A 17,665-nucleotide genomic window follows, 5' to 3' on the forward strand; every position below is an offset into this window, starting at 1 on the left:
TAATTCAGAAAATTCTGTCATTGTCATCTTTACGCGTTATTCAACAAAGTGGATGCTGTTTTTCTCAAAAGAACTTAGTTTTTCTTCCGTTTCTTCTTCTTTGGCTTCGTCCCACTCTTTGTCCTGTTTCCTTGGAAAATGTGACCTGAATCGTGTCGCACACTGTTGTCCGTTCTCTGATCGCCAGGTAGCACTTCCCTGAAATCGCTTTAGCTTCCACATCTGGCTGAATGAAAGAATGACGCCTGTCAGCTGCAGCCTTTCTCAGTGAGACAGTGAGTCTCTACGCGCACGAGGGAGTTAAAAGTTGACTGGCTGTGTCTCGGGTGGTGTCCTTTCTAAAAGGAAAGGGTTCTGCAGCTCTCCTTGCAAACTGCGTGTGTAGTTTCACACGTGTATGAGCTAGCCTAACGGCTTACTGCCACCAAATGGAGACGGACGAATTCCCTCTCCTTCTTCCCAGCGCGCTGTCCTGCCTCCTTCCTTGTGCCAACTTTCATGCTTGCTCGTTCTCTCTGCCAGCCAGTTTAACTCTCTAAGCTGGTGGAAAACTAGCTCCTCTTCTGGGTTCGTTTCCCGTCTGCTTAGGCAGTTAACCTGGCTCGTAAAGTGCTCTAAAAAGTGCTCAAGTCAGTGCAAGGTAAGCCACAGGAATACAGCAGTAGAACAAAGGAGCAGATGGAGAGATGGGAGGCGGCAGCAAGGCCTCTCTTCCGGCGGCAGTGAAGGCAACGTGTTTTGTGAAGCCGTATCTTCAGCTGCGACTGAGCGTGTTTTTAGCTTTTTCTTCAGTAAGCCTGTAACATTGTTGGCCTTTGATTTTCCTGGACTACCGTCAGTCAGAACTGACATCGCAGAACTCTGACTTGGCTGTATGTGATTCCACTTGAACATGTAATTTCTCTCTTTTTTTTTTTTTTTTTTTTTCCTGGGGATTTTTAATCCAGAAGTCTGTCATCAGTCTATGACTTGTGGCATGTTCCTTTCTTTGGAAACAGTTCATGGTGTTTAGAGGTCATAAGTAGCAAGGGTGAAGAAGAACGGTACTTTTGGCAACTTGTGCGCAGACCACTTTGGTGTCGGATACAGCTGGGAGGTTGGATTCTGGCTTCCTCCTGAACATGGAGTAGGCCTGTGGCGTTTTACACTGGTCCGTTTTCTACCAGACAGAAGGAGGAATGTGACTGTAGTTGTTGTTTTCAAAGAGAGCAGAAGTGCAGTTAGCGTTGGATATCTCTCTTAAAGGAGAGGCTTCATGCCTTTAACCTGGTTCTATCTAACTATTTTCCCACTGTGTGGATTTGCCAGTAATCCTTGGTTTAACTTAGCAGAATGATGCAAGTCAAACATCCTAATAGCCAGGTCACTGTATATACAGTTCAGGCTTTATTATGGAGTTTATCTTCCTAGTTCCATATTGCCAAGCCAGATGCCTAGGAACAAAATGTTTCAAATGCCCATTGGCATACTGGAGGAAACCTGGGCATGCCTGATGGTGTAGCGTTTTCACGTGCTTTTCTACGCCGTTAATAACTGCAGTGGAATTAAATTTAAAGTTCCATGAACGGTCCGGGCATTGGAGTGCTACATATTTGGTGGTTCTTAGCGGTGGTATGGGCCTGATAAGCACATTTGATGTGTACTGTAGGCAGGAGTACACTGTGTCAAGGTGCGAGCTTTCCACCAGAGAAGAATTCTTTCTGATTTGGTGGGGAGTTTGGGGTGGCGAGTAGTTTGTTTTTACACTCAACTCTCCCCAGTAGAGTATCTTAAAATTTGATGTGCAATTTGGCCACGCAAGGTTCTGTGCTCTTGGCCTGTCCAGGTAGGCAGTGGCAAAGGCAGGGTGACGCAGGGTGACTCTTGTTCTTCCTCTTCTGAAATTTCTTCCCGTGATAATCTTCTCTGGTCATTCCTCCTTTCTTATTCAGCATCACGGTATTGCTGAAGGCACCTATCAAAACAGTTGGATGTTGAAGGCCTTTGAGAGATGCTATTCACCACCCCAATAGATCTGTATTTGTATTTGGTATTATGGGTTACTCATAAAACATATTGATTAAATCATTACAATTAAACTGAGCCAGAAGGCTGGTCAAACTGTGGGGCTTTTTACTCTCTGGAGCCCCTGGATGCAGTGCAAAAGTTCATCGCGCTGTCACTGTGGAAGGATGGCAAGTACCAAAAAGCAAACGCGAGAAAAGTGCTGCAAATGAGTTGTCCCACTTGGAACTTGACCTGTGCTAGTTGTGAATGCTGGCAGGGCGGTCAGGCTGGCTGGCTGCAGCAGCACCCTGCGATACTGGCTTTGCCATCGGCAACCTTTTTTTCCGAGGGTTGACTTGCGCTTAGTGCGGGACCCTGGCTCACACTGCCTGTGTTTCACGCGCTCGTTGTTTTCATGCTGGCAGAAGATACTGGAACGTGTTCTCAGGTAGAGTGCTTGTGGCCTGAAATATAGTAGATTCCAGTGCCCAGGCTTTAGAGCATAACCTTTCTCCACAGAAGTACAATTTGTGTAAATGGTATTATTTATAAGCGTTTCCCTTGAATAACTTTGTGTTGCTCCCAGAGTCTGGTCTTCAGAACTAGCTGTAACCTCCTATGCCGTAAGGAAAATAGGTTATTAGTGCACGCTGCAAGGAGCAACCATAAAACTTTGTTTGCGGGAGAACGTGTGTGCTACAGTTAATGCAGTGGGCTTTGTGTGCCCATTGAAGTGGCTGGCTGTACTGGTTTGTGGCATAGGGTAAGGGTTCTGTTTGATGCCCGAATTGGTCGGCACGTGTAACGCCCAGGAACAGCGAGCTACGTAGAATATCTTCCTTCTGAGACTCCATGGAGAAAGCAGTGCTATTTGAAGAGATGCTTGAACCTGTCTTGTCTTCCGGAGGCTTTTTCGATAACCCACAGAACTTGCAAGACGTAGTGAGCTAAAGTAGTTTGTATTTCCACGTGTGTGGCATATCTCTTCTTTAGCCTCCTATTCAATCTTGTAAGTCACCTGAGCTTTTAAGTGTGTGTGTCCCCCCCAAATCTGTCTTGACATGGTGAAATGTGAACTGTCTGTGGAGCACCGATAGAGGTGTGGAAACTGAAAGGCCTCGAAGTTTTTGTAAAATACTGCAGAGATGTGATAAGGACTGGCAATAGGAAGGAAAGGACTGGAATAAGGAATATGGGGATTTAAGTGTAGAAAAGAATCCGTGTTTTAAGGTGCTGTGTTATGTTCAGGTGATAAGTGTACGGAAAACTACTTTCCAGCTGATGAGCTATGAAAGTCTGTATTGCTTGTGATGTGGAAACATCAACAGTACATTATCTGGAAGAGTTTGAGAGTGAAAGTAGTTAAGGACTTAGTATTCCTTAAAGTTCAAAATAAACACACAAGAAGTGAACAAGACACAAATGATGCCTGAAATCTACTAGAAGACAATTGGCAATAAATAATGAAGTACAAAATCAAGAGCAAGGACAAATGGAAACTCATACCTCTTACTGCAGCGCTAATTGAAATACGCTTTTTCTCGGACCGCATCTTACTACAGACTTACATGTCTGAGTAGACTTGAACTCGGTGTATTGTTTTTTTTCCTGTTATTGACCTTATCAATACCCCTGTGTCACTTTTTGTTGGTGATCTCATAGGCATTAGAAAAGTAAAAGCATTGTCCTTTTGCTCTGCTGTGAGATCAAAAACTGTCCTGAGTGCCATTTTTTGAAGGAAAAGAGCTACAGGAGCTGTATAGGGATTATTTGCGGCATACTGATGAAACTTCTGTCAATCTCAGAAAGCAAATCTCAGTTATGGCTGACATGAGTCTATTTTTGCATTTTTTTCTTTATTTACAGTGAAGAATGCAACACCTATCTGCTCAGGTAACGAGCAGTCTGCTGCAATTTCCAGAGGTGACTACTCAGGCACTTGGGGAAGATGAGATAACCCTAGGTTCTGTGCTGCGCGGGAAGTTTTCTGGAGGTGAGCATTCTCCTTTAAATTTGGTCTCGGTCTGAAGTTCTTGTTGCCTGGAGGTTACCTGAAGCACAGGGTCACAGTATCGACTGTGTCAGGCTGGTGCTGTTAAGATGCATCAGGTTTCGAGAGAACAGCAAGGAAGGAAGTTTTAACTATTAAAAATGCTAATGTTAAAACTTTACAACTAGTAGAGTTAAACTTTGAAATTACAGCAACCTTCACCAGTCTTGTGCTATTCAAATAATTTACTTAAGCATGCTGAGTCAGCAGGCCTTCCTCAATGTCGTGGTCACTCAATTTTTAATTAAATAAAAGGCAGTTTTCAAAAAAGTAATAGTGTTGTTTTGGGCCCTATTTATTTGTACCAGCTCAAGCTCTATGACCATCGTAACACCACATGCTGAACTAGTTCTTCTACAACGTTACAGAGGCACCCCCCCGTTACAGAGGCTTTGTCTTTTCCTAGTGTGAATACAAACAGCAAAGGAAGAGGATAACACTGTTAAGCGCTGCAGCCATATTTCCAACGTATTTAACAGGGTGCAGATGAGTACCCAGGGAGAGCTGCTGAAAGTGGCTAAGCAGATTAGGTAGTTGACTTTCTAGGCGATCCGCAAGTAGAGCTAGCTGGGTACCTGTCTGGTTGTCTAGGCTTCTGTTAGACCAGGTGGAATCCATCTACCTGACTGAAAGTGCAGTAGTTGAGTTAATACTTCCTCCGAGTTTGTTCAGTGAAAGAAAATGTGTTAAATTCTTTCTGCCATCAGCCCGTGTAAAAGATTAGATTTACTCATGCAGTGCCCATTTTACAATAATTTCTTGCTGCCATCCAAATCCCTGCCCCAAGTAGGCGTGTGTCAAGTAAAATTAATAAACTAGAAATGAATTGGTTTAGATTTGTTAACTTTGAAGTATGCTTTAAGACTCATATTCCCGTATGTATTTAGACGATTTCTAGCCAAAACAAGCCGAATATGGGATGAAGACTCTAGATCAATATGTTGTCATCTTCATCCCAAACAGTCAAAATCCTTCAGTGCGGGAATGACAAGTAGAAGTGCAAAATAATGAGGTTGTTAACATTAAGAGGTAGTGCTGGCGGATCTCCATGGGTGATTTTAAATAATTGACCACAACTAGGGAAGTCGGTCTTCCCTTTGGGGTACTTTAATTGAAGGAAAGGGGCAGTGGCTGCAATTTTTCCGTTGTTTGCAATCTTGTGTTGGAAATTTGCTTTAGTTAGCTTTCTTTTCTCTTACAGGGAGAAGTGGCTTGGCATGGTTGGCGTGTGGTCCTCAACTGGAGGTAGTGAACTATGTGACGGGAGAGCGGCGCTCTGCTTACCATTTCCGTGGAGTAAAGAAAAAGCCTCCCACCATTCGTGTGGTGAAGGATTTTTCCTGGCAGAAGAGAACGGGACTGCTGGTTGGGTTGGAAGAAGCAGAGGGAAGTGTTCTCTGTCTGTACGACCTTGGAATATCGAGAGTGGTTAAAGCAGTTGTTCTCCCAGGAAGGGTACGTACTCTTTAATCGGAGGAACGCTTTTGCGTTGTCAGGTGCTGCGTAATCCTGTTTCAGGAGAAGCTTTGGAGCGTCTCTTTGCAGGCGGTATTTCTTCTATCTTGCATTAGTGCAGACTGTCACTTGAGAGTATCCAGTCGAGAGAGCCTTGGTGCGAACTCTTGGGCTTAACGGTACCATTATCTTTTGAGCTTACTGATGGTAAAACAAGTTTTCTGGGTTTATGGTAGAGCACATAGTTACCTAATTCTCCACTGCCACAAAAAGGCATTGAGAACTATCTTTTTTTGGCCAGAGTGAAAAAGAAAAAAACCAAAACCCCCTGTTCCCAGTGTCTGTAACATACATTTCCTAAATGCTTGATTTCTATATATGATAGAAATAGTGTCTTTAAAATATCTGAAACTTCCATAGTTGTGCTGTAAATGACTTAGACACATTCCCCAGAATCTCGGACTAGCAAGCAGGTGGCTTTAGAGCAGAACAGATTTTTATGTTGACTTAGGATAGGAAAGAAGAGCCGTTAGGGAGTTACTGATGGACTGTCGAAAGATTGACTTTCAGCTTGCCGTCCTTGAATCTCTGCTTATTGAATATTGTGTTTGTGTAGATGGGAGAGGCTGGTGGAATGTTACTCCTTTTTTTCTGTCTTCTATAACCCAGGAAGTCCAATGATGTAATGTCCCCTAGTCTCATTATCTGAATGTAAACAAGGATCAGTGCAAGTTAATAGAACATCAAGATTCACTATATTGTTTTTTTCTTGATATAACTGGAAACAATGCTTTGGTTTTAAGTCTTATGGTCCTCTGTAGTTACTTTCTTGTTTCTGATGTGCTAATTCTGGCTTCACTTTTGAATGATTTCTGTTTAGCTTGTCAAAGAGCTTAAATGCTAGCTTGCAGTTTTCCTGTAGGTAACTGCTATAGAACCCATAACTAATCACGGAGGACCCAGCGTGAGCACTCGGCACCTACATCAGAGTCTGCGATGGTTCTTTGGAGTGGCAGCAGTGGCTACAGATGTTGGTCATCTACTTCTGGTGGACCTTTGTTTGGATTTCTCTTGCAATCAGAATGAAACACAAGCCTCGGGTAAGCCTGCAGTTTTTAAACTTGAATTTGAGAGTGAGAAAACTTGTGTATAAACAATATGCATCCCACTTGGAAGACACTAGTGTGCAGGCATTTCTGACTGCTGATTACAGGTGGCGGTTTGACTTGGTGTAGTCCTGACCTGCTTAAAAACGGGAGTGACTTAATACTCCTTCTAATGTGATAAATGCCCCCCTGCCACCAAGATCCGTATGTCACTATGATGCTTGCCGGTGAGGTGTAGGAATTTTACCACGTTTTGTCAATGCAGCTGCCTGAGAGGAAGTGGTGTCAGAGGCGCCCTATTTCTTGGGAATGTTCTTCTGCTTCTGTGAATTGACTTGGGGCAAATTTTAGGCTTGCTTGTTAAAATGAATCCGACTTGTCAAAAATCGTGCCTTTGGATGACGGGATTCTCTAATTTGCATATTCGGATTGCATGCGCTGTTTTGGCTATTACAAGAGTGGCTTCAGGAGTTGGTGTCGCTTCAGACAGCTTCATCATGAGGCCCAAACGCGTGATTATTATAGAGTCCAGGAAGAATTTGTCTACGAAGGTTACGCTTTTACCTGGTTTTATAATACGATTGAGAATACCTGTCCGATCAGAGAGTTCCTCTGTTCTTTGGAAACATGCAAAAGAAAGCGTTGCATAAATGGGTATTTTGCCCGGGGCGGTAGAATTGGATGAGATGTGTTGTCACATCAGTGTTCAAAATGCAGCCTAAATGGCCTAACACATTAATTCATGGCGTGGTTTTGTGTGTGTAGGTCTAGAAGTTGCCACTAGAATTCCTGCTGAAGTTCCACAAAGAAGAGAAGCTGTGACCAGAGAAGGGAGACATCTCTGCTTTCAACTACAAAATCCTTCAGGAACAGCAATATCAACCCTGTACTACATAAGCAGAAGCAATCAGCTCGTTGTGGGTTTTTCAGATGGCTGCCTGTCACTGTGGAATATGAAAACTTTGAAGAGGGAGTAAGTAGGCCTTTACACCTGGCCATGCCTGGAGGTGCAGGGGTCTCAATTGTTTGCTTACGGAAGCATGTTCACGAAAGAGAACATTTTAGGGACTGAAATTTTGGGTATAATCTTGGAATGTTTAGAAATCCTCTTCTGAAATGACTATGAAAAGTCAAACATGGATTAAATGGACCGCCTTCTCCCCAGTGGACTAGGATTGTTTTCCTTCTTGTGCCTGTGGCTCGAGGGATTGTGGAAAGCATGCTTCTTTGGGTTACGTCAAGCAGTTTAGGATGCGGTAGAGCTCGTTTTTCTAAGACGCTTTGTCCGATCAGTAGTGTTCAGGGAAGCCAGGAAATGTGTGTATTTTGATGAACCAGATTTTCGGAATGATTTTGCAGAACCAGTTACTGCAATTAGGGCATACATTGTGAAGCTTAAGTATGTTAATAATGTGGGTTTGGTGGTAATATTCTTTAAAGTGTCCAGGATGAAACTAGTGAGACACGAAATATCAATAGCTGATCTGTGCCTGACAAGATATTCTTTCCTACATGTCAGCCTTGTCCAAACTAGGAGGCAACGTTGTGTGTGAATGAAAATTTGCTTGGAACACTTGGAGATGAGGATAAGGGGCATGTAAATCTATAAGCAATAGAAAAATTAAGAGACGATTTTATATCTGCCAAAGAGCAATCGCACGTGAAATATGTGACCAAATTCAGATAGGGATTGGCTTAAGCAAATGTGCAGTGACTCACCAGAAACTGTTGGATGCATAAATAGACAGTGGAGGACGAATTGGGTGCCAAGAATAGATTGTGAAGATACACGTAAGGTTCAGAAGTCTGGAGGAAAAATGCTTTACGTAGCATCCGAGTGAAGAAATGAGAAAGTACTTGTGTTTGGCACTGTCCTAGATTTGTTCAGAAGATAGGCTGCATTTTAAGTTCAATATTGAAGTCGGCTGGAACAGGAGGAACAATCTTTTGCCTGGCAGCTGAAGTAATCATTTATGTTCTTCCTCCCTAGGCAGAGGAGGATATAAACCCAGGTTATTGCACTTGATGGACAGTAATTTCCTCAGCTCTTGACTGTTGCATAAAAAGCAGTCGCTTCCCTGACTCACTTGTCTGAGATGGAAGTGTGACCTTCTGTACTTTGAGGATAAGCATGGAAGGATAAGCTCTTTTCTCAGAAGATGCTTCTACCCTTCCACAAACAGTTAGGGCCCATCGTAGGCTCACAGGGGTTTTATTTCCTACCTTTTCCCCTTTTCCTTTTTCTTTTTTTCATTTTTTTTCTTTCTTCTCCCCCCCCCCCCCCCCCCCAAACACGTAGGCACCACTCTCAGCTTGAAGGAGGAAGGATTCCTGTCTATGCTGTTACTTTTCAGGAGCCTGAGAATGATCCTCGCCATTGTTGCTACTTGTGGGCTGTTCAGTCTACACAAGAAAGGTGAATAAAAAGTTACGATAAGCCACGGAATGCATTTAAATTTTTTTGTATCTTTGTTCACATACAGTTGATACATGTATATTTGTTTTGTTTATGTAGCTGTGCAGGAGATTCTCTCAGGTATGGAAGGTGTTAAGCTTACAATGCAATTTTTACAGGATTTAACAGATGTGAAGAGGGACCTACTAGTGCCTACCTTCTGAAAGAAGGCAGAGCAACAGTGGCTATATTTTTGTGCTTGCATTCTGAAACGATTTCCTTTGTTTCTTGAGGACTGCTTCACGATTTGTTTGGTACTCGCACCATGGGATTAAAATACCATTACAAGTAGTTGGGGCTGCAGATCCCGAGTGCTAAACGTGCCAATGTGACAGCCGGCTGCCCCTAAAGGAGGGAGGTGACAGTATTGCGGATTACCTTGTGCCAACTTGCGCGGTCTTTGGAGCCTTTGTGAGCCAGGTCAGCTCACCTGGCAGAGACCGATCACTGTTCAGCAGCAAAGTCAATGGTTTCCTGCTGGGCTAATGACCCAAATCCGTATGTGGAAGGGTGCAGTGTGTGTATGCAAGAGAGGGGCTGGAACTTTGGTGGGAAGGGAAGGGAAGGGAAGGGAAGGGAAGGGAAGGGAAGGGAAGGGAAGGGAAGGGGAGAAAGATCTCTCTCTTTCAGCATCAGCAAGCTATTTAATCAGCTCAGGTATTCACAGAGTGGCAGTCTTCTTAAGTTTGACTTTAAAGCAGCAATTTGTAGTCCATACAACACATTAAAGCTTTCAGATTGTATGGTTAGCATTCGCCCCTGAAGCTGTTAGTGTCCAAATGTCCTCCTTGGTGTTATAGCGGCTACACATGACCAGTTATCTGATGGTTTGGGAAGTGGTGTTTTTCTTTTCAGCAAGAAAACACCAGTCTAGATCTAATAAAATGATAACAAGGCCTCTGAAGCAGCTTTGTAATCAAATGTCATAATTTCTACCTTTTTCAGTGAAGGTGACGTTGTGAGTTTACGTCTGTTGCAGTTAGCATTTGGTGACAGAAAACGCTTGGCCCCAGGACAAGTCATGTATGAGGTAAGGCGTGCATGTATGTGAAAAGATGAAAATAGTGATTTTGTCTATGTGAGTATCAGTTAAGTTGTCAGGGGTGATTTTTACCATCAAAATTCAGCGGTGACTGAAAACCCAATCTTTTGCTGAGTCTTCTTGGGCATGTTTTATACTGCTGCATCTCTTGTAGTGCTCTAAGCACTTTGGCAGGTCGACTGGAGAAAGATGCTTTAATCGTTCTCCAGTTTCACTTTTGAACTTCTGCTTTGCTTTATCCTCTTGTAAAAGTTATTTGTAGCTACAGTCTTAGCAGTGGCAAAGACAACACCTTGTCCTGTGTGCTGCTTTGGAAGAAAACCCAGACGTCGATAGCCATTCCTCACGTGGCTACTTTGTTCTGTCTCAAGGCTTTAATGTTAAAATGGGGGACCTTTTACTATTTGGCAATGCTTTGTCTCGGTCATCTTATTTTCCTGAATAAGGTGTGACGAGTGTCAGATTTCACCTCAGAGGGTTGAAATGTTTCAGCAGCTTTGAAAAATGGGTCTACTAAAAACTCCAGTTTTAAAAAAAGCACACAAAGTGATTAAATTATGTGGTTTGCGTTTGTGACCTGAGAAGGCTGTGGTGTCGTTAGTGTAAGACTTTTAACCCTCTACAGACGGTGCAACCAGTAATACATTCACAGGCTTCTAAGAGGTGTCAGGCACCAGTTTCTGGCTTTGAGATATTTTACTCCCCTGCTGTTCCTGCGTTCCTGTGATGAGCGTTGTGCAAGGTTGAAACAGGAACCAATCTCACAAGGTAGTTGAAGAGAGAACTAAACAGCTGGACCTCTGGGGGGAAAAGTCAGGTTCTTCAGCTAGCTTCCAGATGAGCCACTTAACACATGTAGCTTCATACCAAGTCTTGCTAACACCTACTGCCAAACCCCGCCCCAAAAAACTCCCCCCCCCCCCCCCCCCCCCCGGAAAAAAAACATAAAAGAAGCATTAGTACAGGATCTGTGTTCTACAGAGGACACTTGGAGTGTCGGAATACTTCCCTGTAGTCACAGATTGGTCAGTACTACGTGACTGTCTGCCTGCGTGACTGGCTGAGTCAAGTTTCTTGTCCGTCTTCCGTGGCAGAAAATTTAAGAGTTGTTCCCAGTTGCCAGGCCAAATTTGAGTAAAGGAGGAGGAATCTCCTGTTGACCCTTGTTCGTTGAAGAGGGTGCACAGAAGCTTGAAAGAAAGCTTGAAATCTAGTGCATCCAGGCACGGTCGTGGAGCGCACCTTTACGTTTGTCCTACGTGATGCTTGCAGGTCGATAGAGTATACAGCCTCCACTTCCACATCAGAGTCTGACGAGTGCATCTCATTTGAAAACTGTCTTCAGATTTTACGGGTCAATAAAGTCATTATTTAACATCTTCCATGCAGTGGAGTTCCTTAACTTAGATTTGCTTGCCCCAGTGGAGAGCTTAAAATACACTGTTTTGCTTCAGAAGTTGTCTTAGGCAGGAATGGTTTGATATCTTTTTTCCCTTCCCCTCAGCCCTAACTTTGGGAGGGACTGGCTCTTCCTAGATGAATAAAAGTTGAAATTTCTAGCGGTTAAAATTCATCTCTAAGAGGTTGATGGAGTTGTAGTACTTTATCCGACGAAAGGGTCTTTTGGCATGGTGGACCTGTTCAGGACATCTTTTATGATAAACTGTGTTTGGTGATTATTCCTTCTGCAATAAAAATGGGATTCTTTGCTTGGGCTTCATGCTAGTTTTTCGAAGAGATGGTTTAGATTTTTCCTATCTACTCTGCACATGTCTGTTATTTCCAAAGTTACTTGATAAAGGAGAAGGAACTGTGCATACTTCAGAGCAAATTTTAGCTAGGGAAATGCTAAATTTTGAAAATGTGCAAAGCCCGTTACTATTTGACGCTTCATTCTCTTGCATGTCAGGTATAGTTTCTATTTGCCGTCAGAAATAAGCTCGTGGGAAATATACAGTACAATAGGCATATTATATTATACATATCCACATTCTTTCGTATTTAGCTGTAATGTATGTTTTTATCTCAAAATGACCTTTTCTCTCTCCTTTTATTTTTTCCCCAGGGTCTGGAATACTGTGTCGAAAGATACAGTTTAGGTCTCACAGGTGGAGTCTTTCCCTTGAGCGGGCGGGCCAGCGATATTAAATTACTTAGCTGTCAGACTGTAGAAAAACTTCCCAAATGTGTCGACGGAGAGGATAGCGTTAATGCAGGTTTGTTCTAACGTCCCTGTTTGGTTATTCTAAAATAAGTAGTTTTGGAATCTAAGCAATGATTGCTGTTCTGTACCCCAGTCTGTGAGTCTTGAATACCTTTACAGACTAGCTTGTTGGGCTTATTTAAAATGGGTGCTTAAGTTATATGGGACTTCTTCAAAGGAAAAAATAAGTTGTATTTTATGCTTGCTGACATGCTATAGCAATGTATGGTGGAGTCACCTGCATGATGCTTGCCAGTCGTTTTATTCCTCCAGCTGTCATCTTTGAACAATAAGATGATGCTCCCCATTGCTTAGGAGTGTTACCTGAATTTTTCTTTCCCTGTTCCAACCTATGTCTGCATCTGCATCCAGCTGGTGGCCGGTCACAAGTGGTGTTCCCCAGGGCTGGGTATTGGGGCCAGTTCTGTTTAATATCTCTGTCAATGATCTGGACGAGGGGATTGAGTGCACCCTCAGTAAGTTTGCAGATGACACCAAGTTGGGTGGGAGTGTTGATCTGCTTGAGGGTCTACAGAGGCTCTGTGGAGGGATCTGGACAGGCTGGCTCAATGGGCCAAGGCCAACTGTATGAGGTTCATCAAGGCTAAGTGCCAGGTCCTGCTCTTGGGTCACAAGAACCCCATGCAACACTACAGGCTTGGGAAGGAGTGGCTGGAAAGCTGCCTGGCTTTGGGCCCCTCGCTACAAGAAAGACATTGAGGTGCTGGAGTGCATCCAAAGAAGGGCAACAGAGCTGGTGAAGGGTCTGGAGAACAAGTCTTACGGGGGGCAGCTGAGGCAACTGGGGTTGTTTAGCCTGGAGAAGAGGAGGCTGAGGGGAGACCTTACCGCTCCCTATGAGTACCTGAAAGGAGGTTGTAGCGAGGTGTAGTGTTGGTCTCTTCTCCCAGGTAGCAAGTGATAGGACGAGAGGAAATAGCCTCAAGTTGCGCCTGGGGAGGTTCAGGTTGGATATTAGGAAAAATTTCTTCACTGACTGGGTTACGAAGCATTGGAACAGGCTGCCCGGGGGTGAGTCGCCATCCCTGGAGGTATGTAAAAGACAGGGAGACGTGGCGCTTAGGGACGTGGTTTGGTGGCGGACTTGGCAGTTGGGTTTAGGGTTGGGCTCAATGAGCATAAAGGTCTTTTCCAACCTAAGCAACTCTATGATTCTATGATCTGCCTGTCCATTTCTTCCTCTCTAAATCTAATAGGTTCCTACACCTGCAAGTTCTTAAAGCAATAGCTTTCCTTGTCCATATGCACAGTTAAAACTCCTACGACGTCTTTCATTATCTTGCAATAATTAAATGTCCATCTCTGGGTTTACAACTTCTCTTATGCTCTGACCATATTTTTGAGCCCGCTGCAGTGATAACTTTCATGGCCCTTTGTTTTGACTGCATTATTCACCTTCCCTCTCTTCTTACTGGCCTTTACTGATGTATGATGTTTACAAAGAAGACACTTGCATGATCTTTCTAGGCTACTTCTGTTTATCATCTTTGACTTAGTCCTGAAGCGGCAACTTGCATCTCTTTTGTGATGCCACCCTCTGTCAACAGTGTGTCCAAATCTAACAAAAACCCCTTTGGATTTTCTCCACTCGTGTCACGTTTCTGAGGAGAGTGCCTCCTAAAAGCTTGTTAAAAACAAACACACACCACCACTCCACCACACCCGACAAAAAAAAACCCAAACCAAAATAAGAACAACAAAGCCCCTTTCTGTCTCCTTTTTATGAAGCATGAGGCATGGAGAAATACCTGTAATTTCTCTGATGGTTTCTAATTAGCTCTTATTCAGAATCTGTTCAAGTGAAGTTCTAGGCACACAGGAGCTGCTGTTGGATGTGGGTTGAGGCTAGCAACGAAGCTGTCTTCTGAATTATGAAATTAATTGGTATCTTCAAAGGCACTTGCAGCAGCTACAAAACGGAAGCGGCACAGGTGTTCACAATGAAACGTGGTAAAGTGTGTGAGGATCCCTAAACGTAATGATGAATTCAGCAGAGAACAGAGAAACATTTTGCCAAACAAACTGTTGCCGCCTTCCTTACTCTACTAGGGTAAATGATATACCACATCCTTTGCTTCCATCTGGAGAATGCGTTCTCCCCAGAGAAGACAAACCATTCCACTTATTGAGAGAAGTGGAGTATAACATTGTGAATGTTTTATGTTAAAATCTTTATTCCAATTTCCCGTTTGTTGGGTTTGGGGTTTTTGTATTTGTTTTGTGTGATAATTGTGTTCGTTCATTCTGAATGTGCTGGAAAGGAGCTATTCTTAAAACCTGTAATTGAGTCCAATCTGGAAATTAGTAGTGCCTGCTGAGTGATACAAGAAGAGGGGGCAGTATGACTGAAACCTGTCACAGAGATGTTTGCTATTCCGTAAATTTTTTTGTTATTCTCAGTGAGTGTTGTGCTTCGTGAGTGATATAACAGAATTAAGCCAAAATAGGAAGTGGTGTTTTAAACATATCAGCTATAGCGTTATTTTCTACAAACAAGAAACAATGTCTTGTCTTTTACAGTAGTATCGCCTGACACCAGTGTATCAATCTTCAGCTGGCAAGTGAATACATGTGGTCAGGGAAAACCATCTGCTTACTTGGGTGTATTTGACATTAATTGCTGGTATCATGCTCACATGCCAGATTCACTAAGGTATATTTTTATTAAGTTGTTTTCAATATCCCTACAAATCAATCATTTGAAAGTCGGTGTTTAGCTCATGCACTTGCTTGCTTTCAGGCCAGAAGAACTCCTTCATCATTGCCCCTATTTTGCGTTGTGGTCACTGGATACTGTAATAAGCATGACTTCTCCAAACCCCCTTTTGGATATTCTGGTACACGAGCGGAGTCTAAGTCGGGGAGTTCCTCTTTCTCATCCACTACCTGAGCAGTTTTTTCATCCAAGCTCCTACAATTTTGGTAGGTATTTCACTGCTTTTGATAGTGATAAGCTTAAAGTGAGGTCAAATGCCATTTATTGGTTCTCCTGTTCGTTGTTTGTCACTCAAAACCCATCTGAAACCAAAAAGCCCCAAACCCTCACAAGCTCAACCCTTGATTACGTTGTACTAACAAGGTGTTTAATGCTGTGACACATACCTGACAGTCTGCTGAGGTTTGGGTTTTGGTGCTTTTGTAATGTAGCCTGTGAAGTGGTGATGGTCATCAAATGAAATGAGGTTGAACTGAAGCTCAGAGCAGAGCACCTCGCTAGCACTAGAGATAAAATTTCTACACGCAGTAATTATTTTCAAAAAAAAAAGTTTGGAAGTGATCTGACGAAGAAAATGGGTACTCAGTTACAGCTTTCCAGATACTGCTATTTACAAAACGTAAACTGGTCATAAGCTAAGTGCGAGAGTATGGAAGGCTGTCAAACGTTCATTGTCTCTGCAGGTGGTACGTGCTTGCTGAACTCCGGAGTTGTTCATATGACTTGCATTGGCTTCCAGAAGGAGGTGATCTTTTACTGTATCTTTATTGAGAATGGCAAGAGATGAACCTTTCCTCTGTTTTCTATTGCACTGCTTTCAGTGTCGGAGATCATTTTATGCCCATCCTGCCCATCCACACGCATGACGGCAATTGTGTCCTGCCAGTTTTATGCAAATGGTAACATTTTAGGTCCACTCTTGGGACTGTAAAACTACCACTGTCTCCTGTTGAAGCACGCTGAGGAATTGAATGTCTAGAGCGGAATACAACGTTGCTGTTGTAGGAGCAAGAACAAAAATGTTGTGGAAGTTGGGGAAAGCTGTTACTTCTGCATTACCCATCAGTGGAACTGCGTCCATAGTCTTGAGTTAGGGTTTTGATGCCTGATTAACTTGAAAAAGGAGGGCAGAATGGAGAAAATGAAATATTACTTAACTGTTTGAGAAAAATGATTTTTTTTCTCCCGCACTTGGCCAAACTGAAACTTCCAAGCCACTGCACAGCTTGTGACAAATAATTTTGAATTAAATTTCAGCTCACTAAGTGTTTCCAACATAAATCGACTTGTGCACAAACAAGCACAGAAAGGGTCTTCCAAAGCGTGATTTGGAGTTGTGTGCTAGCTTTAGCTTATACAGAATATATTTTGTGTCAGTGTTCAGGGTCAAAAAAGGTCTGTGTATTGACAGAGAAGCTAGAGAATACTTAATTAAGCATTGCAAGGGCTGACCTTTTGTTTTACAGGATATTTTTTATAAATCGTAGCGGTTAGTTTGGCTGCCGTCTTTAAGACTCTACCTAGTAGTGCTTACCGATGCAAGCTTTCTAACAATTTAAGCGAACATTTGTATTATTTCTCTTAGCGATTATTCAGAACCTTAGTGACTGGATAACACTGCTGTCTTAATCCGTAGTTTTTGATTAATGTTTCAGGCCTTGAATTTTTTAAAGAAATGTGGTCCTTTAAGAAGTGAAGCCATTCATGATAGCTACAAGAGGTGTCTTGTAGCTGGCTTGCTGCCTCCAAGACGCGTTGATGTCCAGCCATCCAGTTTGAGTCAGGTGAGTGCGTATCAGGGAATCAAGGGGGAAATACATCCATCTTGTCTGACAGGGCTGTAGAGGCTACAAGACATGATAATCTGATTTTCCTATTATTCGCGAGTTGCATTGAAATGCAGGTGTTGACTTGAGTTAGCAGAAGTTACAGTATTCTTCAATCCAAACTACCGAGTTTGAGTGGGGGCAGCACTAAGAGATCTGCGTTGAGAGACCCATCTCTTAATTCCGTGCCACAGATGGGCACAAGGAAGCGTGCAGGCAGTGCTGGTCATGCGCAACATAAAGCATCTTTCCCTCACAACAACCTTCACCCCATCGGTTTCTCAAAGCATTATGTTCATGCAGTAGCTGACTATGGGGGTGTCTCACTCGGATGCGAGCTGTTGCAAACATCAGCTTGCTGCACTAGACGTGATCACTTGCTTCCAAGGAATTGGGCTGTGGTAAACAGTTACTCTTGTCAGCTCTGCCCGACAACTTCATCACCGCTCCCCCTCATCTTCCCTTCATCAGTAGGCTTTCCTGCAGCCTCTCAAAGCAGATCTTCACCTCTGTAGCCTCGTAGCCCAATTTACTCTGCTTAGAGTGCCCCCTTGTTGCTGCAACACCTGCATCGCCTTTATCTCATGACACCCACTATCTTCTCTCTGCTTTGTCCCCCCATAGGGACTCCACCCCCCTCGTCACAGGTTTTCCATTTGCAGTGCACCAACCTTTCTCTCTCATCTGAAGAGTTTCATGAGAGACGGAGCCTTTGTGATGAACAGCCCCTCTTCACCCAGGCAGGATCCAAGCTAAACGATTAGCTAGCTGGTCGTCACACAGTGGAGCCATTGGTAGGAAGGGG

At 43.3% G+C, this 17,665-nt stretch overlaps 1 protein-coding gene across 1 annotated transcript in view; it reads left to right on the plus strand.

Moving 5' to 3' along the window:
• Window positions 1-3,858: 3,858 nt before the first annotated feature.
• The window catches only part of LOC126051512 (protein ELYS-like), a 45,004-nt gene continuing 31,197 nt past the window's right edge, over window positions 3,859-17,665 (plus strand). The window contains exons 1-11 of the mRNA XM_049830827.1: window positions 3,859-3,979; window positions 5,238-5,491; window positions 6,414-6,591; window positions 7,363-7,570; window positions 8,897-9,013; window positions 9,998-10,082; window positions 12,160-12,310; window positions 14,839-14,971; window positions 15,059-15,240; window positions 15,718-15,779; window positions 16,690-16,818. Of these exons, the coding sequence (XP_049686784.1) occupies window positions 3,859-3,979; window positions 5,238-5,491; window positions 6,414-6,591; window positions 7,363-7,570; window positions 8,897-9,013; window positions 9,998-10,082; window positions 12,160-12,310; window positions 14,839-14,971; window positions 15,059-15,240; window positions 15,718-15,779; window positions 16,690-16,818 (1,620 nt within the window). The remainder of the gene's footprint in view (window positions 3,980-5,237; window positions 5,492-6,413; window positions 6,592-7,362; window positions 7,571-8,896; window positions 9,014-9,997; window positions 10,083-12,159; window positions 12,311-14,838; window positions 14,972-15,058; window positions 15,241-15,717; window positions 15,780-16,689; window positions 16,819-17,665) is intronic.

This window comes from Accipiter gentilis, chromosome 28 (assembly GCF_929443795.1).
Source record: "Accipiter gentilis chromosome 28, bAccGen1.1, whole genome shotgun sequence".
Taxonomy (NCBI): domain Eukaryota; kingdom Metazoa; phylum Chordata; class Aves; order Accipitriformes; family Accipitridae; genus Astur; species Astur gentilis.